The sequence below is a fragment of the Chiloscyllium plagiosum genome, unplaced genomic scaffold (genome assembly GCF_037043375.1).
Source record: "Chiloscyllium plagiosum isolate Xiang-an unplaced genomic scaffold, Cpla_swu_hap1 HiC_scaffold_3, whole genome shotgun sequence".
Taxonomy (NCBI): Eukaryota; Metazoa; Chordata; class Chondrichthyes; order Orectolobiformes; family Hemiscylliidae; genus Chiloscyllium; species Chiloscyllium plagiosum.
In genome coordinates this window covers 29,709,899-29,737,802 of record NW_028270141.1, presented here as the reverse complement: position 1 = coordinate 29,737,802, position 27,904 = coordinate 29,709,899, and the positions used below count along the sequence as shown (strand labels likewise).

At 37.9% G+C, this 27,904-nt stretch overlaps 1 protein-coding gene across 6 annotated transcripts in view; it reads right to left on the bottom strand.

The window, feature by feature from the left end:
• Window positions 1–27,904, bottom strand: part of dlgap2a (discs, large (Drosophila) homolog-associated protein 2a) — a 974,428-nt gene that overhangs the window by 158,308 nt on the left and 788,216 nt on the right. For all 6 annotated transcript variants that reach the window (XM_087978243.1, XM_043678985.2, XM_043678996.2 and 3 more), the window contains one exon: window positions 3,376–4,445. In XM_087978243.1, coding sequence (XP_087834369.1) covers window positions 3,376–4,445 — 1,070 coding nt within the window. The remainder of the gene's footprint in view (window positions 1–3,375; window positions 4,446–27,904) is intronic.

Here is a 27,904-nt window from a genome sequence, read left to right as displayed (position 1 = left end):
ATGTCAAGGTGGCTTTATCACTGACAGAGGCAGTAAAAGTAGAGGGGCTACAGAAGATGCCAAGGTTGAGGGGATGGCATTGTTGGTAAGGAGCCTACAAACACCACTGTGGGTTTTGCAGGGCGATGGTAGAAATTATAGACAGGTACTAAGGATAATGATGTTGTCCTCTTCGCCCCATTGTTTCACTCTAAGCGAGGTTGTCAATGCAATACAGTAATCAGAAATATGAGCAGGGCTGATCAAAGGCATTGTTTGCATATGAATGGACATTCTAATGGAAAATATAAAGCAGGTGCCTCAGTCCAACCAGCTCATGCTGACCATGATCCCAAACAAAACTAGTTCCATCTGCCTGCACTTGGCCCAGATCTCTCCAAATATTTCTTACTCATGTACTTATCCACATGTCTTTTAAATGTTGTAACTGTACCCCCATCCACCACTTCCTCTGGAAATTTATTCCACATGAACCATTCTCTGTGTAAAAAAGTTCCCCCCATGTCTTTTTTTAATCTCTCACCTTAAAAAAACTCCCTCTAGAGAAAAGACATCTGCCATTAACGTTAAGTATGACGTTTTAACCTCCTATGTTCCAGTGATAAAAACATCCAACCTATCCAGGTTCCTCTCCAATTTAGTAATATCTGTTATAATTTAATAATAATAAGTTATGAGATGAGGCAAAATTTCTTCACTGAGGTGGTGATGAATTTTGGAATTCACTATTCCAGAAAAGTGTGGAAGCTCTGTCATTGAGTTTATTCATGACTGAAATTGATAGATTTTTATATATTAAAGACATCAAGGGATATGGGGAGAGTGTGGGCATATGGCATTGAGGTGGGAAATCAGGCACGACTAAATTGAAAGGCACAGCAGACACAACGTGCCAAACGACCTATTCCTGCTCCTATGCTTAATGTTTCAAAGCATGGCAAAGACTGGGGGACAAAATCTAAACTCTTTCTTGTCTCTAGGGCTCAGACATTGTGTTCATAGTAGGTGAATCATCAGAGGTGCAAATGGAAGTAACACATTCCTGACACATGGCTGTGAAGCAGTATAATATTTATACAATATCTGAACTCGATGACAAGCATTGCAACTTAATCACCTAAATCAATCCCAATCTATATGGTAGAAACAATTGAAAATGCCAAATAAACAAGATAATTTTAGAAAGTTATTGTATTTTTGTTCTTTGAATTTTTCTTTTACTTTGTTTGGGATTTTTACATATGCAACAGTTTGAAATATCCACGGTGGTTTTCTCTGCCTCATCTGCTTTCTCATGAATCTACAAAATTACAAACTTATCAGTGCTTGCTTTGAATTGACCATGCAAATAAACAAAAAAAACTTATGCCTTTTTATAAGGAAGTTTGACTGATCCATGAGGATATTATAATGTTATGTAGTAACTTGTTATGTAGTAAACAAGCTTGTATAAACAGCTGAACAGAGGTGGAATGCTCATTACTTGCTCAGTTGTATCCTACCAAAAAAATGGATTTAACTTCAAGCTGTAAGAAACAGGCGTTGGTCACAGTTTTGAGCCACCATTACTAAAGGGGGAAGAGAATTCTTATAGATTATCTGATAAGTTGCAGGGTGTAGTATGAAGGTCCAAAATAGATGTGGATACTCAATCTTTGACTACTTATCATAAAATATCAGTTGACGTTTGGATACCGAGGGAATCAAGAAATGTGATAACAGCGCAGGAAAGTGGAGCAGAAGTAGAAAATCAACCAGGATCCTGGTCAATGGTAGAGTAGGCTCAAGCTTCATTAGCCTACTCTTGATTCTAATATTGAAAGGTCTTATGTTTGCTCCTATTCATCTAGAGCCTTGTCAACACATTCTCTAAGCCATCCCAAAGATACTATTCACAGTATCGCTACTGAACGTTCAATAATTCCATTAGAAATTTGTTAAAGTACTTGGTTGTTGAAACTGGAGAATTCTCAAGGCTAAACACCATGTTTTGTTTCAGGGAAAAAATACAAGCATAAGCGTTCAAGGAAATAATGTTTCAAACAATTAAATTATTCTATGTGATGCTACATAACACAAGGGAACATATTCAGGGAGATTGGACCACTTTTGTAATTAGCTGATTTTTCTATTGGGACAGTCTGAGATTACTTTGAAGAATTGCTGTAATACTCAGTTACTAAACTAGCCTGTTTCAAAAGACTACTGCCCAATTTTGTTCCTGTGGACAATGAAGTAATCCTAGTTCAGCTTAATTAAAAATCAATAAATTGTTTGTCATCTGCAGATTTCAAATCACACAATCACCCAATCTCTACAAACCTTTGGACTTACACATTGTTCCTTGTTGTTCTCCAGTCACCAATCATCTCTGCCTTGCTACGTCTACTGGAACTCTGTTCCACAAGGTATCTAATTGAAACGTTGCATCCTCATTCGTATGTCATTCCAGCCTTGTAACCTACCCCAGCCCTACAATGCAGAACACCTCAGAAAGATTTTCCAATCTTAGATGTCCAGGGTTTCAAAAACTGACCTCTTCCCTTACAGTTATTGCTCTTCTCCTTCTATTAATTCCTTTTGAATTTGACTCCCACTTCTCCATTTTTGGACTTGCAGCTGATGATTCACTTTGTAGGTCTCTCCCAACCTCCACTGCCACTGTTTTCTTTTTAAATGACACTTATTACAGAAGATGAATTCTTATCATTGCATAGCTGGCATTTGTTTAATTATGCTTCAAGAGTGATATCCATCCATGACTCACATTATTATACTTCAGGAAACATGCTGATTGAAGTCCAGCATTTGTGAGTTATAGGGCATCATTCAAGTACACATTTGTTACAAAATGATGATGTTACTTCATTGGGTGGGGAGAAGGGGTGGTAGTATAGAGCTAAATCTTCTTATAGTTTAACAGAATTTGCTGTTTATTATGAAGATTGCTGGAAGTGCCAACAGACAACTTCAGATTCCAATATTTTCCAATGTATCTTGTGTTAATCTGGGAATCTAATTTCTTACATGCGCTACCTTCAACGAACTGGTTAGTGTGTCAGTGCGAGGTTCCTGTCTGTTCATAATGCAGTTATCAATCTCTTTATATTACACGGTTTGACTTGTTTGTTACATGATATTAAAATTAAAAGTCACAGCATCTCAATATTGGTCACACAATGTATTATTGCAACTGAAATTTGCCAATAAAAATTCTCATTACATGTAATATACTGCACTTCCAGTTCAGTTGTTATGTGATTTGGTGCAATAATTCTTAACTTCCATTATATTCAGTAAATTCCTATCAATAATATCAATAATATACAGAAATGACTATTGTACTCCCAAATTAAAAGTAAGACTACCACTTACTTGTAGGTAATGACATGGCCTCAGAGATGATTTTATTTCCTGATGGACAAGAGGTTTCTCCAGATTAAGTGATGACTTCCGATAAGCTTCCTTGGCTTGGCTTACAGTGAGTGTGGACCAGGAGCTTCTTTTCATAAATTTCCCCTCAGGTGTCATGGGTAATCCTTCACAAGCCGAGCATTTAACATCGTTGTTGCTTTTTGAAGTTTTCAGAGTGAGATCACTGAAGGCCCCTTGAAGATTTTCTGGATAATACTGAGAAATATGGTCGATGTGATGTCTGCTCATCGCACTTGCCGTGCGGTAAGTGCTATCACTATCTAAGTTGTCATCTGAGCTCCACCAAGCCGACATTGAAGACTTATGCTTGGGCTCTGGCTTTCGTTCTTTGCTTTTACTCCTCTTGCCATGTTTGGGATGGTGGGAATGATGGTAATCATCTGAATGCCGACCTTCACCTTTGGTGCCATTCAGGTTTCCTTTCGAAGCCCCTTCTAAAGAGTGAGATTTAGTGAAAAGCTTTTGGACAGAATGTACAAGGTGTCTTATTCTGCCAGGACTTTCACTTCGTTGCTCAGTAGCAGTGGACGTTCGTTGATACTGCAGTGTATGAAAGCCATCGCGGTGCAGAGGCAATTGTTTTTCGAACTGGTCCAGCAGATTAGCTGGAATACGATTAATTTTGCTGCCAGTGTGCGAGACACTGGTACAGTCATCCCTGGAATCGTAATGTGAGGTGTAGTGCATTCTTGGGAAGGTACTGCTGGACATGTGCTCCCCTACCATCATTGGAATCATACATTCAGAATGTATAGAACTTCTAGGTGAACAGCGGTGATGGTCCATTTGGCAGCTGTCAGTTGGGCTGAGCAAGTACGACTGCCGAGAATCCAAGCCATGGTGCATATGGTCATGAGAATGCTCACAGTCATCAGTCATCAGGCCACAAGTGTGAGCTGAGCTGAGCTGGGGATGAGTACGGCTACTAGTTAATCCTTTCATGGTCCTTGATGAAGGAGAATATATGTCTTCATTGAAGTGCTGTGAAGGTGACCATGAAAACTGCTGGTCTGTCAACAAAAGACAACAAAAACCAAGTTATTATAAACAACATTAAAGGATTTGATGGTCTTGCATTTTTTAAACAGCAGTGGATGCAAATAAATCAATTCAACCTAAACAAAGCTATTGATTTAGTATCATACTTTAATAGAAATTAATGAATCTATATTCATGATTTTATTTCAGCAGTTCATCAGTTAATTGAAGTATGGGGAGGTAAGTCTCATCTATTTCAATAAAAATACTGTCCATACATAATAGACATTAAATGACTTGTTACCAAAAAATATCCAAGTGAACGTAACTCGCTAAATGCCAGCTCTCAAAATAGATGCAGCTTTTGGATCACAAAAGTAGGAGTGAAGGTTCCATGTGTCTATAATTTTAACTAAAACCTCAGCACAAACTAAAATTATTAGCAGATGGAATTTAACTATCTTGGAATTTGTAAATTTAACAATCTTGGAATTTGTAAATTTAAGTATACTGCTATTGTATCCTAACTTTTTTTTAATTTAGGTAACATACAATATATCAAAGAACTTCACAGATCAGAAACAGGCTACTTAGCCCAACTGCTCTGTGCTGTTCTGCATTCAGCTTCCACCAGGGAGAATTAAAACATTGAGAAACATTGAAAAAAATAGATTGAAAATTCACTGGCCTGGAATATAAAATTAAATTGTAGAGCTTTTACAATCATAAAAAGGGAAGAGAGTAGCTAAAATAATTGTTGATCTCTTATAGCCAAAGACAAGAGAAATTCATAAAATGATAAGGACATTAAAGAAATATCTTGTGTTCCTCTCCACAGTAGAAAATACAAATTACATACCAGATAAAGAGGGTGACTAAAGATTAGATTACTTACAGTGTGGAAACAGGCCCTTCAGCCCAACAAGTCCACACCGACCCTCTCAAGAGCAACCCACCCAGACCCATTCTCCTACATTTACCCCTTCACCTAACACTACGGGCAATTTAACACGGCCAATTCACCTAACCTACACATTTTTGGACTGTGGAAGGAAACCCACGCAAACACAGGGAGAATGTGCAAACTCCACACAGACAGTTGCCTGAGGCGGGAATTAAACCCTGTCTCTGGCACTGTGAGGCAGCAGTACTAACCACTGTGCCATCATAAGTAGCTGATAAGACTGCAGCACTTAAGTGATTAGGTGATTAATTATTAGCAAATACAAACTATTGGAGAAATGTTAGAGAGGAAAGATTAATAAACTTCAGGAACTTACAGTTGACATTCTCAGGTTTAAAAGAGATTGTGAATGTGGTTGTGTCGAATTTCCAAATTTCCCTAGATTCTAGAATAGTCTCAGCAGCTTAGAAGTGAACAAATGTTGTGATGCCTCTCAAGAAGGAAGGGAAAGAAAATCTACAGACCAGTTAGTGTTGGTTAAGAAAATCATAGTAGAATCAGACAAAGTCAACGTTGATTTATGAAAGTGAAATCATGTTTGATAACTATATTAGAGTTTTTTGAGGTTGTAATTGGGGAAGTATGTACTTGGATTTCCAAAAAGCCATTTGATAAAATACCATATAAATTTCAAACCAGAAGAAGTGTTAATGGAATTTGAGGAAATATATTAGCGTGGATAGAGGACTAATTAAGGGACAAGAAGTAGAGGTAAATTTGACATTTAAATTAGCAATCTGTAACCAATGGAGCATTGCAAGGTTCAGTGCTGGGACCTTGGCTACTTACAATTTATATTGATGACTTAGATGAAGAGACCATGAGTTGTGTATTTATGCTTGCCAGTCATATAAAGCTTAGTAAGAGTGTAAGGACTGTATGAAGAATACATAAAGAAGTTGAAAAGAGTTACAGACAACTAGGTCAGTCAGCAATTATATGGCAGTTGTACTATAATGAGGAGAAGTTTGATGATATTTGCTTTTCTAATAAGAATAGAGAAGCAAACTACCTTTTTAATAGGTGTTGATATTGATTTAGATGGATGTGTATGCACCTTTACTAAGATTCAACACATTATTTTCTAGGAGTAGAGGGTTCTCAGTGATAACAGAGGCTGTATAAATTTGGGTCTATACTCTGAAAGTTAGAGGAATTCAGTGGTGATCACATTGAAACATTCAAAATTCTGAAAGGGCTTGACATTGTAGACACAGAGATTATTTCCCAAGGCGGGGAGAACTAGCACAGACCAGGGATATAAAGTTGATCATTTCAGACTGAGATGAGAAGCAATGTCTTCAATCAACATTTTTGGAATTATCTACCCCAGATGGTTCTCAATGATCCAATATTGAATATATGGAAAGGTTGAGATAGACAATTTTTTGGTCTGTCAGTGAATCAAGAAATTAGGGCATGGGTAGATGGGAAAATAGGGAGTAGGCAGGAAAATTAAGTTCAAGTAAAAGATCAGCCATTAAATAATTAAATGAGCTCAAGAAGCTATATAGACTACCCCTGTAATTATTCTTATTACAGAATTCTTATAATTTCATGCATGTCTTCATTACCTCCTGACTTAACTATTCAAATATACTCTTGGTTGGTCTCCCACATTCTACCTTATATAAAGTTCAGATCATCTAAAACCCAGCTGCTTGTGTCTTAACTCACAGCAAGTCTTACTCCCCTATCATCCCGTATTCAATGACATACACTGTCATCCGGTCAAATAACATCTTGATATTAAAATTCTCCTCATTCTTATTTTCAAACTCATCTAAGGCTTTGCCCATTCACATCTCCATATCCCTTTGAGCTCAACCATCCTCTTGGTCAGTTAACTCAATTGGCTTGACAGCTGGTTTATAATATAGAGTGACACTAACAGTATGGGTTCAGCTCCTGCACTGGCTGAGGCTACCATGGAGATCCCACATTCTCAACCTCTCCCCTTGTCTAACTCACCACCAGTTGTCTCCCATTAATGAGAGTGCATCCCTATAATGATTTTGCCATTTACATACATCTGTACTACCTAATCTCTTCAACCATTCCATGTGATAGTGAGATTCATATTCTCATCCTTCTATATGCTCCTATACCTCAATACATTTAAACAAATTTTGTTTTTTTACAAAATGTGCATTTTCATTCTCCTGTAACCACATGTAATAGTGCACCTGGCATCACCTGACTTTTATGCCCATTCCACAATATGTTCACCTCAGCTAAACATAAAGTAAATGGGGATGTAATGGAGGCATTTCTAAATGTTCTGTGTTCTACGTGACTCTTACATCACTTAGAATATAACAGTCTAGATTTCATACTTATACTACACAAGACAACTGTATTTGTCAGGCTACTATGTGCACATATTAGGGTGTCAGTTAGCTCAGTTGGTTAAATGGCTGGTTTGTAATGCAGAGTGATGCCAACCGCACAAGTTCATTTTCTGTACTGGTCATCATGATTGACCCTCAGGTTAAGCCACCACTCTAAGAGAGAGCAGCCTTAATAATAATAAATATAGTAATGTAATTAAAGGCAGGCAGCCTTAGTGTCTACATAGAAACCCACAACCCAAGGTAATTCAGACTGGCATATCAACATGCTAGTTGCGATAGTGTGTTAGAACCCTCACTCATTTTAAAAATTATTTTTATTTTATTCTTTTATTAATTTTGGTTGGAGCTGTTAACTGGAAACTGTGAGCTAAAGATTGCTTTTAGATTGTAGGTAACAGCTTGTGTTAGAAGGAAAACAGACTAAACAAGCTTTCATTCATTAATGTGGCCACACCTGGAAGTTAATTGGAGGTTGGTTTCTGATCAAAACGTTCTGCAAATGCCTCGTCAACAGGAAAGAGCGTTATGTTTAAACAGATAGCAGAATTTGGCTATTAACGAGGTCAGGTATCTGGGAATTTGTCCCAGCATGTCAGGAAAAAGCCTTATGCTCAAGAAGATGGCAGATGTTGAATGGTAATAGGATCTCGTGGAGGAGACAGGCAATCTGCTGGGGTGTGGTCAGAGTTTGAATTTGGTTTTGGACTGTGTTTTGTATGTTAAGGAATCTGGCTGTTGATGCTACAGCATGATTTCAAAGCTCTCTGTATAACCATACTTATCAGCTTTTAGAAGATTAGAGATAGAGAACTAAATTATAAACTTTAATGCTTTTATTTGAGTGAACCGTAAAGGTGACCCTGATTGACATCTTCAGAAAATTAACCAAGAAACTATCATTTATGTGTGAGGAACAACACATCATGAAAACTACTGAAGTAATCTGGCCAGTTCTGTTATTTTCTTCTATTTATCCCTTAGCTGTGTTTGTTTATGGGTCTGATTTTTGTGTTAATGTTAGAAGCTGACAGGATTTTGGGATTATAGCAAAGACCAATAAGATTAAGTTTGCTGTACTAAAGTTGTTGTATTGTTAATAAATTGCTATGTTTTTTGGTTAAGCTACAAACCAGTGTTGAGAATTGATTATTCACAAAATTTGGGATTGGTTATTTTGAGAGCCTGATTAGGGACTACTGGGGTCAATTTTGAGGGTCTTTGAAAGGTTTAATTTTACTGTATTGTGAATACAGAGGTAGAAAGACTGATTTGGACTTAAAGGACAAGATAATATGTAATATTGTCATGAATAAGTTACTAAGTTAACCTGAGAAATGGCAGGGAACTGGAATTTTAAAAATACATAAAAATAGCACAGTTGGTTTTATTGACCAGGCTGCTTACAAGAAATGGTTTATAATTTAAAAAGTGGGTTTGTTGCACTTTCTTTCCCCACTTAGCCTACTGAAAGTTGAATCATAATGATAAAAATAGCTCATACCATAAGTTTGACTGAAATATATGAGAGTGTATTTGAATCATTTTTGTTTCTTGTTAAGATAGGGTTGCATATAAACAACTGGATTGCAAATACTTTTATAATATGTAACCTAAACCTAAACCTAAAGTGCATCTTCAACAATTCGGTGGGCCATTGATTGGAGTAGAGTGCATAGTTCACCACAAAGCCCCTTTACATTTAGCAACAGAGTTTGAATTTAGCCAAAACTGACACAACACAACCTGCTAAAAAATTATCCACATTTTTAAATTTATGGATTTTATGCGGGCATTGGATTATTGATACAGATCTCTGGATTATTAATACACAAACATACCAATAAACGTAATATGATAGCACTCTTATTTACACACCTTATATATTGTCATTACATAATGGCATTATGTGAAACATAATTAACAGCATTATTCAAATCATCACACTAACGAATCTGTCAGTGAAGCGCCTTTGAGACATCTTACTAAGGTAATGGCACTAGATGCACTCAAGTTATTGTTTACAAAAGCTTCTGATAATTGCACAACACAATCCAAAAATATTTTTTAACACAGATTTGTGCTGCAAATATGTCAGCATGATTTTTCACATTGTGACAGTGGTCACAAGGCCAATGTCATAACTGATTATCTCTACAGATTTTAGTTATATGTTAGCAGGAAATGCATTAGACTAATTACACTTAACATCTTTATATAAACTAAGACCTGACATTGCCACTCTATTAAATGTTTCGTGATGCTGTGACATGCTATGTCAATGTTGCTCATGAACGTTTTGTCAAGGGTCAAGAGTCAAACTAATCTCTTAATTGAACAGCACTCTCAGCAATACTCTTCTTCTTAATCTCCACTGCATTCATACTTTATTTTAGCGATACTATTAGCATCAGGGTGCTTCAGGTTTATTTTTCCTTTGAGCCACCAAGCTTCAAATATTTTTTTTAACACAGTGGGCTGAAATTTATGAGAAACTGTAATTTCACTCTGGTGAAAAAGTTGGGAAGGGAGCTTGCTCATCATCCTGATAGCTTCCCTGTAACAAAATAATGTTGCAGCAATGTTGATTGCTTTATGATTTCCAGCCCTTTGACCAGAAGGCCAGTTGTTTGGAAATCACATCAATGTCTGGTAAGATAAGATAATACTGTTGGGACTACAGGGTCAAGGAGCCCCTGGGGAATATGAACTGGAAGAAGAGCTTTCAAAGGACACAGGATGTCCTGCCCTAACACCTAATGCTGTCAGTGATCCCCTATGTAAAATTCCAGCAGTGGTATTATGGGGCTCTTAAGTGGCTCTTTAATTAGCTATTTTAAGGACCTTGATATGCCTAAAGGTGGGCAGGATGTCCAACAGCTCCCCCGATCCCCAGTAACTTGTGGAATATAACAGACAGATCCAGGATAGTTGAGCAAGTAGCCTGTCCACAGGTTTTTGTGTGCTCTTTCCTAACTGCAAACTAGGCAGTATGGTCCTAGATAGCTTCTAATTTAATGTATTCACTTCTGCCATGATTTGTGCCAGATGCCATATTGATAATGGCATTACTGTGAGTACAGTTAGCATCCTTCAGACATATGCAGAACCAAAAAATTCATGATGCATTTTCCAGAAATGCTGCCATTTTAGAGCTCTGCATTCCACCTGATGCCTTCTGTGGAAGCTGCATAGATGGAGATGCATCAGCAACATGAAGGAACGGTTATGCAGTGCGATTTTGGAATCATCTACTATCTATAGGTTACTTGTTGGTTAATTTCTTCTGGTGATTTGTTCAAATCTATCAGCCTTTGCTTTCTGTAGTTGTTTCAAGTTGCGAAAAATCAGCGGGCACTAGTAGCCATTCTCCTTGGAACATGGAATGACTTGGAGAATGAACAGAGTCCAGGCTGAACCAGCTGTGGGAAAAGTGACATAGAGGAAGAGAGTTGGCCACCTTGGCAGTATTTTTGTTTCTTCACTTTGTGCATGTTGTGAGCAGCCCAAATTCCACATTCACTAAGACTCTGAAGCTCCTTATCTTTCTCTTGCTACTGGTGGTCACGATGTCATTCTGGCATCAATGCAAAGTAAAAGCCACCATGAAAAAAACACACCAAACCAATGCAAACTAAGTTAAATTATGTCATATTTATATATACATGTTAACTGATCACATTAATGCATTTCCTTACTGCCAGTTTTCCCTGTACGTTTTCTTGTTTTCATTCTGCACCATCTCAATACGGGTGACAGCAGTTTGGGTTAATTAGTTGACAGGCAACAGCAAGGGCACTGTCAGATTCTCAGAGGGTGGGTGGACAGATGCTGACCTTCGGAGATCAGTAGGTTTTTTTTAACACTATTGTCTGCCAGGTTTAGAGCCACTTTTATCTTCCTGGGGCAACGCCTCAGGAAAAGAGAGTTTGCTAAATTGCTGTGACATTCTACAAGACCTTCTGAATACTGGTATTCACAACCAAAATGGCAAGAATCTGACCTTGTATGGCAACACTGATCTTGTGTAACTTTGTTCTGAGCTTCTATTGCAACACATATTTCTGAATGAAGTCATTGTGCTAAGGTGGAAGCTGGAACACCAGCTTCAGGTGCTGCTTCATGAATGACTCCTCAAGTGGACTAATGCAGTTGGACACCACGTCCATACCAGAAAGTATGGGCCACAAGCTTTCCACTAAATCTTGTGCCAGGTTGGTTCCCAATTGTTCCATTTTCTTTATACTAAACATAGGGTTTCTGGCAGGTTTCATAACTGAGCAAGAATTTTGATGTGCATTCTTATCAGTGTTCTCATCAATGTCTTTATCTGAGTTCTTGTTTCAAAAACTCTTGCGTAACCTCACATTCTGGTGAGCTGGCACCTATGTTATCCATATCCTTTGCCTTGACTGTAATCCACTCATGTCCAGCGTCTCATTGCATACAGATCCTGCCTCAATTTGTATTTTCAGTATCTAAGCTGTTGATTGTGAGTGTGAAATCAAGTGACAGTGCTGTATCTTCATCAGCATTTTCTTTTTATTTGTTTAGCCAGTTCTTGCGCATCTGAAAGGAGAAAGGCAGAGAGTAGGCTTGTGGTGCAGGAAGGTAAAGTACCGCATGCTTCCACCATTTACAATATGCAATTCAAAAGTAATTGTGGAATGAAAGGAACTTAAGTATGAGGATACTGTCATCTTCATCGGCATCATTGCTAATCTCTGCCTCCTAATTTGCTGTTCTGTTAATAGCCCTTTCTTCCATGGCTGTCAGGTCATTCAAAGGTGCATAACCCACTCCATTTAGCTCTTGCTGTCTCTGGATCTGTGTTATCTTGTCCTGTGAGAGAGAAGGAATTGTGATAGTGTGTGTTGAACAATCTGTTTGAGTAATATGATTTCCATTGTTGAATAGTATGTGCAAATGATGAATTGTTATTGGCAGGTTTCAAGCTATGTTTAGTCTGTGAGGGTGCAGTGGAAGATATGAACTTTAGATATGTATCCTGATTGATGGATTACATGAGTAGATGAGAGATAGGAGTGTGGTCAATTGACTGTTGTCTGATCTGAGGCTATTGGTATTCCTTCTGGAATATGATATTTTAAAATGTATTAACTGGCATTGAGCACTTTTGAGAGGTTATTGAATTGCTGGTATATTGCTATATCCTCAGGACTGGATGTCTGGTGTTGACCATCAGAACTATCTGCTTTCACTACCTTCGGTGAGGTCTCCGGGCATCCCATTTTTGCAGGACATCTCTCCTACTTTGCGTTTCTTCTTTCAATGCATGTATGAAGACTTTGAACAGCATTTCCCACATGTTGTATAATTCTTCATCTTTTCCCAGATCAGGTTCATTTCTTCCTTGACTGCCAGTGGTGGGCAAGTTTTTGGAGGGAATCCTGAGGGACAGGATGTACATGTATTTGGAAAGGCAAGGACTGATTAGGGATAGTCAACATGGCTTTGTGCGTGGGAAATCATGTCTCACAAATTTGATTGAGTTTTTGAAGAAGTAACAAAGAAGATTGATGAGGTCAGTGCAGTAGATGTGATCTGTATGGACTTCAGTAAGGCATTCGACAAGGTTCCCCATGGGAGACTGATTAGCAAGGTTAGATCTCATGGAATACAGGGAGAACTAGCCATTTGGATACAGAACTGGCTCAAAGGTAGAAGACAGAGGGTGGTGGTGGGGGGTTGTTTTTCAGACTGGAGGCCTGTGACCAGTGGAGTGCCACAGGGATCGGTGCTGGGTCCTCTATTTTTTGTCATTTACATAAATCCTTCAGATTACAACAGGATCTGGACCAGATGGGCCAATGGGTTGAGAAGTGGCAGATGGAGTTTAATTCAGATAAATGCGAGGTGCTGCATTTTGGGAAAGCAAATCTTAGCAGGACTTATACACTTAATGGTAAGGTCCTAGGGAGTGTTGCTGAACAAAGAGACCTTGGAGTGCAGGTTCATAGCTTCTTGAAAGTGGAGTTGCAGATAGATAGGGTAATGAAGAAGGCGTTTGGTATGCTTTTCTTTATTGGTCAGAGTATTGAGTACAGGAGTTGGGAGGTCATGTGTGGTTAGGCCACTATTGGAATATTGCGTACAATTCTGGTCTCCTTCCTATCGGAAAGATGTTGTGAAACTTGAAAGGATTCAGAAAAGATTTACAAGGATGTTGCCAGGGTTGGAGGATTTGAGCTAGAGGGAGAGGCTGAACAGGCTGGAGCTATTTTCCCTGGAGCATCAGAGGCTGAGGGGTGACCTTATAGAGGTTTACAAAATTATGAGGGGCATGGATATGATAAATAGGCAAAGTCTTTTCCCTAAGGTCGGGGAGTCCAGAACTAGAGGGCATAGGTTTAGGGTGAGGGGGGAAAGATATAAAAGAGACCTAAGGGGCAACTTTTTCACACAGAGCGTGGTATGTGTATGGAATGAGCTGCCAGAGGACGTGGAGGCTGGTACAATTACAACATTTAAGAGGCATTTGGATGGGTATATGAATAGGAAGGGTTTGGAGGGATAGGGCCGGGTGCTGGCAGGTGGGACTAGATTGGGTTGGAATATCTGGTCGGCATGGACAGGTTGGACCGAAGGGTCTGTTTCCATGCTGTACATCTCTATGACCCACTGCAGCCAAACTGCACCTTTTCATCACGCTAACTTTAAGCTGTGCTGGTTAGGTTTGAGTGGTGTTAAGAATTTACAATATTGAGTCCCCTGCCTCATGTGGGCAGCTAATGAGCAGCACAGCTATCATTGGCTGCTTCTGCAATAATTGTAATTAACAGGCAGCATGAAGTTGGCGCACTGCCTGCAATTCAATCAATTAAGCATGAGTTTGTCAGGCAAGCTGATTCTTGCAATTGTTTTCAAGTCCTGTGCAATTTAGCTTCCACTCTTTCCACCCTGAATTGACACTGTGAAATTTAAACATTCCATCTTCCACTCTTATCTCATTCTTTCACTGCTAGACTCTCTATCTTCAGGGTTTTGAAGACCAACCTTCATATAAATAACCGTTAAATAATGCTGTTTTTTTAATCTTCATTGTGCCCTACATTGCAGACTTCAGCTCTTCCCCTGAGTTTTTGATTCCTTTTTGTCAATATGCCTTTGACGCTACTTGCAGTAAAAATCACAATTAGTAGCTTGGTTAATTGCTTCTTCATTGTTAAGCTTTCTTTTCTGACATAGCTTATTGGATTCCATTCACTCTTGAGCCTCATATTCTTCACAGAATAGTTCATTCAATACATTTCTACTTCTTATTTTTCTACGTTTCTTGTGATGCTTAAAGAAGAGCATTCAATTCTGAACAGTTGTGTATACTTTATAAAATAAAGATATGATTTTTTTCAAAATTCATTGTGTTTTAAAAATTATAATCTGTGCCATGTTTTTCTTGTCTGAAATAATAATAATGGAAGTACTTGATAATTTTATATAATATACAGTAATCATCTAAAAATAAAATAAATCAGTTTTTTTAAAAAAACACGTTGCACTTACTATTAGGCAACATTGCTTCAAACAAAATGCCAGAAACAGCCAACCACAGCTAACGTTTCTCTACCTTAAACATTTCATTGACACAAATCTATATTTAGGAACGAGTAAATTTGTCCTCAGATGGTACAGCCTTAGTTATATAGTAGTTTGTTATGCCTTTGGTTGATAGGCTGGGTCTCCAGTTCCTGTTTCCATATCCCTTCTGTCCCAGCAGCACCCCCATTGAAAGGGAGTGTTCACAGTTCTGAAGCTGCGCAACTCACCTCTTTGTAGCCTGTTAGAGATTGACATTTGTGAAATTGTTGCTTGTTACAAAATAACACTGAGAACAGGGCAGATTTGGCTGAACTGGATTAGGAATGGAGTTTAGCAGAATAGATAGTTGAGGAACAATGGCAGACATTTAAGAAAATAGTTCAAAATTCACAACAAAGATAAATCCCAGTGAGGACAAAGGATTTCTACAAAGGGAAGAAACCAAGGAAGTTAAAAATAGTAGCAAATTAAAAGAAAATGCAAATAATATAAAAGATTAGTGGTAAACCAGAGGATTGGGAAACCTAAAAATGATCAAAAAGAAAATAAAGAGAAAATAAACATGGAGACAAATTAGCAAGTAATATCAAAACTGACAGCAAACATTTAAGTATTCTACAAACTGTTTCTCAAATTGTCTGTACCTTTGATTGTGGACTGAAATTGGAAAAGGACTGCTTTAATAAAAGCAAGGATTGTGGAAAGGCTTGCTGAACTTTAAAAAATCAGGGTTGCCAACACTTGCTGTAAGTGGTGTTTATACTACTGGTTTGCCCATCTACTGTGGGAAAGTTAATTGTAGCCAAAGTGGCACCACGAGATGTGCAAAATTTTGATTTGGCTGGCAACAATCAGCCAATTGGTCTGTGAGATGGTGATCAGTTGTCAATGACAAAGATTTTCCACTTGTCAACTATCTGGCTCCCAGGGAGTAGAACATCTTGTAGGTGTGAACAGTATGTGCAGAAGCCTCTAGAATTCTGAAAGGGGACGTGATATCTCTCTCTGAAGTAAAAAAAAAACTAAAACCTGAAAAAACCCAATTTATTTTGCCTCATTAGTGGTTGTAAGTTGTGGATTTTAACCATTAACTAAGAAATTTTGCCATTTGTGAAGCGGCCACTTTGTGCCTCCTGCAAAGAAATGAAAGGATCTGGAGAAGTGTGATTGAAGTGCAGCAAGTCCTGATCGCAAAACAATTATCTCAGTGGACTCTGGACAGGACTTCCCAGTTTTCTGTTCATCCATAACACCCAATTTTTATTTTGACTGTCTGAACTGTCAGTATGTACGCGAAGGGCAAATTTTATTAAGTGGGTTTTGAGTTTTAACTAGTAGAGTAAAATGTCAACAGATATTTGCTGCTTACCTGTAACTAGAATCTATTTATTTATAATACATAGTAATTCTTGATAAGTACAGAAACATAGTCCATGCATTTTATTAACTTGTGTACTTTGATAAAATCTTCAGTTTTGTGACAATGCTAGTTATAGTGGGCATTGAGTTCCAGTGCAATAATCCAGTGAGGTGTGACAATATATAAACAAGAAAGAGGCTAAAGTGAATATGGGCCGCTTAGAAAATTAAACTGGCAAAATAATAATGGGGAACCAGGAAATGATAGTGGAATTCAATAAATACTTTGCATCAGTCTTTGTGGTCGAAAACTTTAAGAGCATTCCAAAAAAAAGAAAGCAGAGGGATTTGAGATTTTTTTGTGCATAAATCACAAAAAAGTATAGCTTACAAGTTTAGTAAGTAATAGGGAAAGGAAATGGAATGTTAGCCTTTATTTCAAAGGAAATGGAGGCTTATTAAATCTATATAAGGTACTAGTTAGCCAAATCAAGGATACTGTGAACAATTCAGCTGCTATTTTCTAAGGAATGATTTATTAGCATTGGAGGCAGTACAGAGAGGATATCCAAGGATGCACAGACTAGGTAGATTAGCTATAGGAAATGCAGAGTTACGGAAATGGGGTGGGCTGGATAGGTCTGGGTGGGATGCTCTTCAGAGGATTGGTGTGGGCTTGATGGGTCAAATGGTCTGCTTCTTCACTGTAAGGATTCTAAGATTCAATTGGGTGAACCTGGGTATGACGGGAATTTATTTGGAGCAAACTTTGCATAGGTTAGGCCTGTACTCATTGGAATTTAGAAGAATGAGAGGAAACCTTATTGAAACAGACGTTTCTTAGCAGCTTCACAGGTGGATGCTGAGGGATTGTCTGCCTTTATAGTAGAGTCTAGAACCAAAGGTCATAATCTCAGAGAACTGTATTGTCCATTTAGGACAGAGGTGAGGAGGAATTTCTTCTCTCAAAGGATGGTGAGTCTGTGGAATTCTTTAGTACAGAGGGCTGCAGAAGCTGGATCACTGCAGGTTGAGATATACAGATTTTAATCTGCAAAGGAATCAAGGGTTACAGGGGAAAAAAACAACAGGAAAGTGGAGCTAAGAATGATCATATCAGCCTGAATCTCATTGAAAGGCTTATTTCTCCTCATTTGTCTTGTGGCATGATCTCTCCATTTTAGCTGTAGAATACCATGTGCTCAGCAGACAGCTAAGTAAATATGAAATGACTAGAAAGCAAAATTCATGATTTTAGTAGAAATTAATACATGTAGATAAAATGCAACACCATGAAAGGAAAGTTAGCACCAATTGATAATTGGTTTAAATCATGATAATTTTATAAACAAAGGCAAACATTTTTACCTTCATCAGAATTTGGTTGCTCAATGTTACCATTGCAATGTCAGTTGTGGGTCAGCTGGTACAATCCAGGACTTGAGCAGTATAATCATGGCTGACATTTCAATGCAGTGCTAAGGGACTATTGCACTGTTGGAAAGGCCTTCTTTTGGACCATACCCCTCAACTGGACAAATAAGATTCCATGGCACTATTTTGAAGGAACGGTGGGGCGTTTCCTTGGTGTGTTGAGCGCTATTTATCCTTCAGTGATCATCACAAAAGCATATTCTAATCTTAGAGTGGAAATTTGCTGCTATGTTCCCAATGTACAAGCGGCTGCACTTCAAAAAATACTTAATTGGTTGTAATTTGCTTTGGGTTGTCTAGTGATTGTGTATGGTGCTGTATAAATTCAAATGTTTTGTCTTTGGTGACAATCATGAAACTAATTTGCCATTAGCAGGGAAATGCAGATATAGTTTAACAATAAGATGCTAAATATTTGTAAAAAGGACACGAGTGCTTTTGACATTGATAACAAAATTGTTGTTATTTCTGCATTTAATTCAAAACCTGATATGAACTTTAGTTTTAAGTAATTAAAACAGAATAGATATGTTTATGGAGCTATGGTTTTCCTTTTTAAATGCATTGAGTAGAACTGCAAGATGTTCCTCCTCTCCTGACTGAATCACAGGCGTTATGTGCTGCAGAGATCTGCCAGACTCACTGCTGATTCTCCAGCTAACTCAGAATGTAGGTGGCAGGAGACTAAAGAAAAGCTGGAACATGAAAAAGATAAATTGTGAATACTTTTTTGAAATCTGCACTCTGTGGATTTTATGTCCATGTTTAAAAGCAATAATAAAAATGCAGGCAGTTTGTCGAACAATATGTTTATCCCAAGTGAGCCACTACAGTGTTTCTTTATGAATTGAAAAGTGTAAACAAGTTATGGTGAGGGCTGAAATGCCTTCTCTTGCACACATCTCATTCATGCAAACTCTGCACAGTTATATAAGAACATGGTGGTTTGTTCAACACCTTGGGTGATAGCAGCACACTTACGCTCAAGGAATATGTGTTAGGTGGAGACGGGGAAAGATCCTGTGATTGGGTCAGAAGCCTGATCACTGTGAGGATTAAATGGAGAATTGGTGGAAGTCTGTGACTTGGCTGAGGTTTGGCCAGTGTATTGTTGGTGTCAGCTATATTTTGTGGGTTGTGTTGACATGAGAGAATTATGTGTGAGTTGCTGAAGACCAGAAGCATATTTAATTTTGTTTTGTGGAAATAAGGACACTTGCAGCAGTTGAACTTTGGGAACAGTGATGGTGCATTTGGCACACTTGGTGTCTGAGAGAAACTATGTAGAGGACATTGATACCTGGATAATTCAGAGAGGTGTCTGAACACAATAATTTAGGAAAAGTATCTACATCCTGTGAAAACTTGTGGGAGAGGGTATTATCGGAGTACCATTGATATGCTCTTGAAAGCTTTGGGTAGCATCAATAATAATCACACTTCAAAGGCTGTTGCTTTGGATGCCAGATTTCTATAAAATACAATACTCCCACATCAGCTGAAAATAAATTACCTGATCCCTGCCAAATATGTCTTTAATTACAGACATCAGGGGACAAGTGAGAAAGAGACACAGAATATATAAGAAAATGATAAAAGAATCTGAGAATAATTTGGATTAAAGTCAGTAACAATTTAATGGTAGTTGAATTATACCCTCTGAATTTAAGAGCTAAAATTGTATGGAAACATTGGAGTTAATGTTTTACACATACATATGAACTTGTGAGGACAAAGAACCATGTGAAGGATCCATGCGCTGGAATCATAGTGAAAGGCAAATCTGTCATTCAGGAATACTGCAGTCAGTAGTTGCTCAAAAGACTGTCAGAAGAGATGGAGAATTCATTTTTTAGTTTTGAAAGGTTTCATCTTTTTATAAACTTATACAATAAATATTATTTGAGCTGTGTTCAAGCGTAGCCAAAAGATTATTTTGTTGACAATCTTCATTCCATTTAATTTAATAGGATACATTCTAAAATACAAAAAAAAAACCTTTAACCATATTTTAATATGTCAACATATTAAGAAAAGAAATCCTATGTCTCCATTGCTAAATGTTAATAGCTCCTAACTGACAGATTAACTGTCTGTTCTCTCTACACAATATCTAAACTCAACAGACAAGTCTTGAACAATTCTCTGGGTAGAAGACACAAAAACTATTTGCCATTTAATATTGATAATGTTGTAATGCATGCTCCTCTTTACTTTTCTAGTGAGTTGCTCTTTCTCCACCATTGGGTGTAATACAGACTTATCACACATTCTTTCACTTAATCCCAGATTCTCAAACTCGAACTCCTCAACAGTTGAAATGTGGTTGTGTTATGCAGGTTGGACCCAGGTTGTCTAAACAGGAGGGACTCCACCCTAGCTGGCAACACAGCATTAGGTTTCCCCTCATCATGTAAGCTGGGAATGCCTCACAACTGTTTAACTAGCAATGGCCCACGGATGTGTGGGTGCCTCTTTGCCACTGGTAAAACATCAGCCTTAGTGCATAAGTGATTGGCATGGCACTGACTTGATGGCACCTGATTTTCTATGCCATCCTCCCCTCCTCTGACAGCCTTCTCCCACTCCATATTCACCTTAGGCAATTTTCAGACATCTCTGGAAGCTGCATTAAATTAGGTAACTTGTGTATACTAACAAAAGACATCATGGCTGTATATAAGGATTTCTCAGCAAAATTCAACAGCCTTTAGGCCAACCTGTTTTACTGAGGTTTAGGTATAATTGGTGCAGCTCGCAATCATCAGCTATGAAAACACAAGTTGCTAAGTGCAGCGAAGAGAAAATAAAAAGCTCTTTCTAGCTCCATTGCATTGCTGAAAGCCACTGTTGGCTTGTGATCAACCCTCCCATAGCTTCCATTCTTATTCCTCTCTTCAGAATGTACAAGGGTCACCTGAGGCAGAAAGCCCAAAGTGGAGCATTGCATTGCAATAATTATGACAAACCTCATGTATGTTTAGAGTTAGACTGCTCTTATTGTTACAATAAGGCTCAAAACTCAATTTCAGATGGGACACAGATCTGCTGGTTTAGGTTTACACTGTATGCATACTATCAGTTATGTGTCCAAGAAGGAATCATCGATTTTTTTACTTCCATATAATTGGTTAGGCAGCAGATAAAATAGCAGACCACATTTTGCTCGCAAAATAAGGTCTATGAATAACATATACTGTTATTAATGAGCAAGAGTTACCCTGTAAATTGTGAATCACCACAAGTTGCTTAACAGTTTCCACCATTCTACTGTTAGCTTCATAAAAAAAAAAGCATTTTCAAGCTTAGCAGCACTGTGACTTTCATGAGGTTGTCACATTAGCACAGTAATTGCCTATTAAACTCAGCACAGGAATTTAAATGAAGTAATTAATAGCATAAGTGACCTTTCAACAATTGTAAATGACTGCCAATCAACCTCTCTTGCTCAGAAAGTCAGGCATATGGAGTCTCATTTCTTCAGAATGCGAATTTCAAATTTTTAAGATGTCTTTTCTTTATTGCCCTATCTGTGTCTGCTGTCTCTGACAATCCAATATTTCTTTCCTTCTCTCTTAATGACAGATTTGATATTGATTTCACTCACTTTGATGCTTCATTTCTCAATTATTTGAACACATTAGTTAAGGAGATACACATTTATCCCATTTTCTATTGAAATCTCTAATTTCCTGTACTTATAGCAACTTTGTAGGCAAAAAAAAATTCAAACAGAAATGCTCACAATTAAATGAATTGTTTCATTCCAGCAACATTTAGCCTATCATGTGCATTTTAGGCATCTTACCATTAAGAAGGATATCAAGGTCAGAAAAAGAATACAAGAGATGATACCAGAGATATTACAGTAACTGCAGTTCATTTCCTTACAACACAACGGAGACAAAAATTTAAATCTTGCAGAAATTATCAAATTGATGTGAAGTATTGATAAGTTACATAGGAAATAAAAACTAATGGCATTGGTTTATCCATCATCACCAAAAGTCAAAGTGAAGGAATTTAATTATATAAAGGGTTGTCACTGACACCCTTGTTTTCAAATTACTTTATGTCTTTCCATCCTATCTCTGAGTCCACTTGCAATCCTGTAATATTTGAGGTCTCTGCTCCTCCAATTCTGGTACTTTGTACACCCCATATTTTAGTCATTACATCATTAGTGATTGTTCTTCCAGCTAACATTCCCTCTTTAAATCTCTCGGTCCATTATAGCTCTTTTCTCCCCTTTCAGATGCTCCTTAAACCTTAACTCTTTCATCATACTTTTGATTATGTTACAGACATGGGGAAGAGGTGAACTAAATTAATCCAATGTTCCTATTACATTTGGAAGAAAGGTGTTTCTAAAACATATTTGTTTACTTCTCTTTTTAAAAAAAAGCAGTAGTTTGTTTCAACAGTCCTGTTTGTGAAATCTAAATTTAAAAAAAGTCCTGCAGCAAATTCTTTAGGGTTGAAACAAAGCGGGCTTCATTACTGCATTCAAAATCTGGGATAATGTAACATTCATTCACAGATGCGTCACTCTGAGAGTGAAAAAAAATGGAAAGGGAACACATTTCAAAATGCAAATTATTGAAAATTGAAGTGATTGGAATTAGTTCATGTGAATTTGAGTTGATTGCATCGATGTCTAGTTAAGGTACTTTTGGTTGATTGGGTACAGAAGCTCACTTTTGTAGGAGCTCAGACACAGACAAATTGCTGACGAAGGTGTAACTATTGAAAGCTGGGAATTGGTTAACCTCACGGGTGAGACCCAGGTTTCCTTTTAGGAATTAGACCTTTGAGGGATATCAAAGTCAGAGGCACACATTTAGCTAAGCTTAGAGCTGCTTACTCTTTGGATTTTACACAAAGACCAACAAAATTCAAATCTATATAGTTAAAGATTGTTTTAAAAAATCAGTAATTTCAGCCATTTGACAGTCTTCAGGTTGAAACGCTCAGTTAATGAGGTAGTTTTGATACTCCCTTGTCAGAAACCATTGTGCTTTTCCAGAAATAATTGTGGGAGCCATTTGCAGCATGTGAGGCCATAATTGGTTTTGAAGGAAATCTGTGTTAATCAGACATGGTCGATGTTGACATCTCATCTATTAGTCCTTTGATTTGGAGATGCCAGTGTTAGACTGGGGTGTACAAAGTTTAAATAACATATGCCACCAGGTTACAGTCCAACAGGTTTATTTGGAAGCATTAGCTTTCGGAGCACTGCTCCTTCCTTGGCTGGAATGTTCATACAATGCAAGCAGTGTCACATTCCAGGAAGTGTGGTGATGAGTTTGTTTTTGTTGATTGGAAGCAGTTAGCTTATTCATTCGATGTTAAATAGCATTCTCTTTAAAATATGGCCAGAAATCTTTCTTTTAAAAGGTTTAAAGACAAGATAAAATTGTTTTCTTTTACAAGCTATCGATAGATCTCTATCCACCTACACGCTTGACATCAACTTTAATGTCTTTTTATGAGAAGTCTTTCTGATTTAAGGCAATTGGTGAAAGAACTAATGATGATGATAAAGAACTTTTTTGTGCAACTTGGGGTTAGTATCTGAAATATACTGCCTCAGAAGATAGTGGAGACAGATTCAGTTAGGGTTTTCAAAAGGGATCTGGCTGGGCACCTCAAGACTGAAAAACATAATTAGTGCTCTGTGGAAAGAATATTGAGTGAGATGAGCTGATCTGCTGTTGCAGAGAACTAGTGTCGATTCAATGGGCCAAATGACCTACTCCTTTTCCATTTCAATCTTATGATCGTACGATTCTCCATGAGGGGCCCTTTTATGTAGTAGTGGTAGTGTCCCTATCCCTGGACCGAGAGACCAGAGTTCAAGTTTCACCTGCTCTGGAGATGTGTAATAACATCTCTGAGCAGGTTGATTAGGATAAATAGATTAAGAAGAAGAAAAGTATGATTCTCTGTGATTCGGTTTCAAATTTTGTTTTTTTTTTATATTCATTTAAGTGGATTGAGTTTCTTTTATAATGACACAATATAAACACAAGTTATCATTATTGTTGCAGTTAACATGAACATGGGGCATAGGTTCAAAATAAGTTGGGAGCAGATATAGGACTGAGTTGAGGAGGGACTTCTTCACCCAAAGGGTTGTGAATCTGGGGAATTTCCTGCCCGGCAAAGTCATTGAGGCCACTTCGTGGAATGTTTTTAAGGCAAAGATAGATTTTTGAACGGTAAACGAATTAAGGATTATGGTGAGCTGGTGGGTAAGTGAAGCTGAATCCGTGAAAAGATCAGCCATGATCTTACTGAATGGTGGAGCAGGCTCAATAGGCCAGATGGCCTACTCCTGCTCCTATTTCTTATGTTTTTATGAAGAGATTTTGACTCACAAATGTCTTAGACATTTTTGACAATGAAACAGGATCATGTAAATAATTTACTCTTATGTTCATAAAATGCATGGCAAAGTTCATTGAAGATATTCTGCTAATGGGATTACAGTAAATTATGCCTTGGTCCGTTTTACAGATGGTAGTGGAAATGAATTAACAGGAGTGGGAAACTAGGTTGACTATGTCGTCCTGAATCAAAACCAAATCACAATTCCCTGACTGCAACTAGAGCTAACACAAGTTGACTTAGTGCAGATTGTTAGTTGATAATTTTATCCATTTATGCCTGTGGGAAGCTGGGTCATAACTTTCCATCTGCCAGGCTGCACTGTCCCTGAATAAAACAGCCAACTGATACATAAAGGACAAACATTACAACTTATTTCTTGGGTATTTTAAAACAAAAGATAAACTTACGTGGCAGGGTTTATAGATTTCAGCACTAAACCATTGCTACAGATATTTAGATACATTTTGCAATTTAGCACATCAGGTACAGAGTGTTGACCATGGAGATCACTATATTTAATTCAAAACTTGTATGATTTTCTCTTCACTAACACACTAATCACATGAAACTTGACAAAAGGAGATTAAATCAGAAAAGTTATCCTTTGTTCACTTTTTTGAACTCTGATCTCTCTTGCAGGTATGTTAGAAATTGACAGATTATGTGTTTACAAGTACCATTCCCAACATTTTGAAGAAAAAAGTCAGTCCCTCAATTTGCATGTGTAAGGGTCTTAACAAAAATTTCGGACAGCAGCCCTGGATTTGGAAGGTCATCAAAAATAATACTGCATCAAAGGTCAGTCTGGTAAAACTGGGGCCTCATCGAAGGTCTATCTTATATCTCTAAAAAGCCAAAATTAATCTAGTTTTGCTAACATACATAAATATTATTTTTTTAAGAGATTTTTATTGAAAATTTAACATGTTTTTACAAGTTTACGAACAAAAAAACCCCCGAAGTATAAACATTGATATACAATTAAATCTTAAATAAATAATAACCAAAATCTATCAAACAGATAAAAGAGATACCGAGAATAAAAACAAAACTCAACTAACTACTAATCTAACCTACAACTAACCAGACTGTATGATTAAATCTCTTACATTATTCAGGAAAAAAAAAGACAGATAACACAGAAATTGAGCAGTGAAATACATGCTCGGAATATGTTAACATCAGATCGTAACAAAACCTGTATTCGTGCGGGATTCCTCTCCCAAGGGGCCCCGGACCAGCCAGGTTCGCCATCTTAATTAAATAAAAGCCCTTGTTAGGATGGCTGAAATATCTGTATTTGTGTAATTCAAGGGCTGCCATATTTTATGGTTTGGTGCACCATATTTGTAAGGAAGTCAAGGGGAATATATTCCATGATTATTCTGCGCCAATTCGAAAGTTTACCAAAATATTTATCCTTGCCCAGAAAGAGAGAATGGAAAACAATCTCTTCCCGTGCATATCCAGGGAGGTTAAGTTCGAAAAGGACAGATTTTCCCAAGATTTCTGTCAGAGCACTTGCTACTTTAGTCCAATATCTACGGATCTTATGACAGGTCCATAAGCAGTGTACAAGAGTGCCCATCTCTATTTTACATTTGGGACACATTGGAGATGCTCCTGCCTTAAATTTTGTCAATCGGTCCGATGCTATATGAGCCCTAAGAAGTATCTTCAACTGAATGGCCTGAGTTCTGTTGCAGATGGAGATTTTTCTGGCATTTTCCCAAATGTCATTCCACATTTCTATAGAGATTTCCAGCCCCAAATCCTGATCCCATGTTTTAAGCAGATTGTCCATATCTTCCGATACTTCATCATGTAATAAATTATCAAGAGTGCTGACCGAAGATGCCCCCATTGGCCAAAACACTCTACATTCTCTGTCTGATTTAAAAGTCTAATAGCGGAGGGTCCTTCTGTATGTAATCTCGAATTTGGAAGTATCGAAAGAGATCACCATTAGGTAATCCAAATTTCTGATGCAGCTGTTCAAAAGACATCAGCACCCCTTCCTTAAACAGATCCCCTAAACAGGAGATACCCCTGGATCTCCAGAGTTTGAAAGTGGCATCTGTAAGCCCCGGTTGAAATCGCCATGCTCCCACTATCGGAGTATAGGGGGATGTTTTATGTGAATTGCCCTCATTTTGCCACATTATATTCCACACTTTAATTGTATTTAGTATTATAGGGTTTTTACAGTGATCTGTGATGATTTTCCTTTTGTCTAAAAATAAGAGGTTAATAAGTGGGCATTTTACTTGAGAAGCCTCGATGTCCAGCCAGATTGAATGGGGGGCAGACAAGACCCAATTGGCTATGTAGCTTAATAGGGAACTTAACTGATATTTCCTAAAATCTGGAAAATCCAGTCCTCCCCATGCCTATGGAAGCTGTAGCTTCTTCAGCTTAATGAGGGGCCGTCTATGATTCCAGATGAAGGAACCCAACCAGCCATACAAATTGCGCAGTGCCAACCTCGGCAGCATCACCGGAAGCATTCTCATAGGGTATAGGAGATGGGGCAGGACATTCATTTTAATTAGTGCTATTCTGCTTAACCAGGAAATTGGAAGGTCTCACCATCACTGGAGGTCCTGCCTTATCCTCTCCAGTAAATGCACAAACTTAGCCTTGTATAGCTGGCCAAATACTGGGGTAATAAAAATGCCTACATATAAGAAACCCTCCAGGGACCACCGAAAGGGAAAGCGGGATCCGTCCAATAGGTGGGATATACTAGCAAGGCCGCCCATTGGCATAGCCTCCGATTTTGAAAAATTAATTTTATAGCCTGAAAATGCACTAATTGTATTAATAACTTGGATTAAGCGAGGCATGGACATCAGGGGATTACTGAGAAATAGGAGAACATCATCCACATAAAGGGTAATTTTATGTTTACCTATACCAATCTTCGGGGCTGTTATATTAGGGTCAGCCCGTATAGCTTCTGCTAGTGGCTCAATTATTAATGTAAATAGCAATGGTGAGAGAGGACATCCCTGACAGCAGCCCCTACCCACACTGAAGCTATCCGAGCCTAATCCATTGGTAATCACAACTGCTTTGGGATCATTATAAAGTGTTGAGACCCATTTGGTAAACACCTTTCCAACGCCAAACCTTTCCAATGTGTAAAACAGATATTACCATTCAACCCTATCGAATGCCTTTTCCGCGTCTAATGAAACTACTACTCCTGGTATCTTTCCCTGATGACAGGCTTGAATCACATTCAAAACCCTTCTAACATTATTGGATGACCTACGGCCCTTAATAAACCCCGTCTGATCCTCCTTTATGATGTATGGCAATACCCTTTCTAGCCTCAATGCTAATGTTTTAGAAAGGATTTTAAAATCTACATTTAGCAAGGATATTGGTCTGGGTGACGTGCAATCTTCTGGGTCTTTTCCTT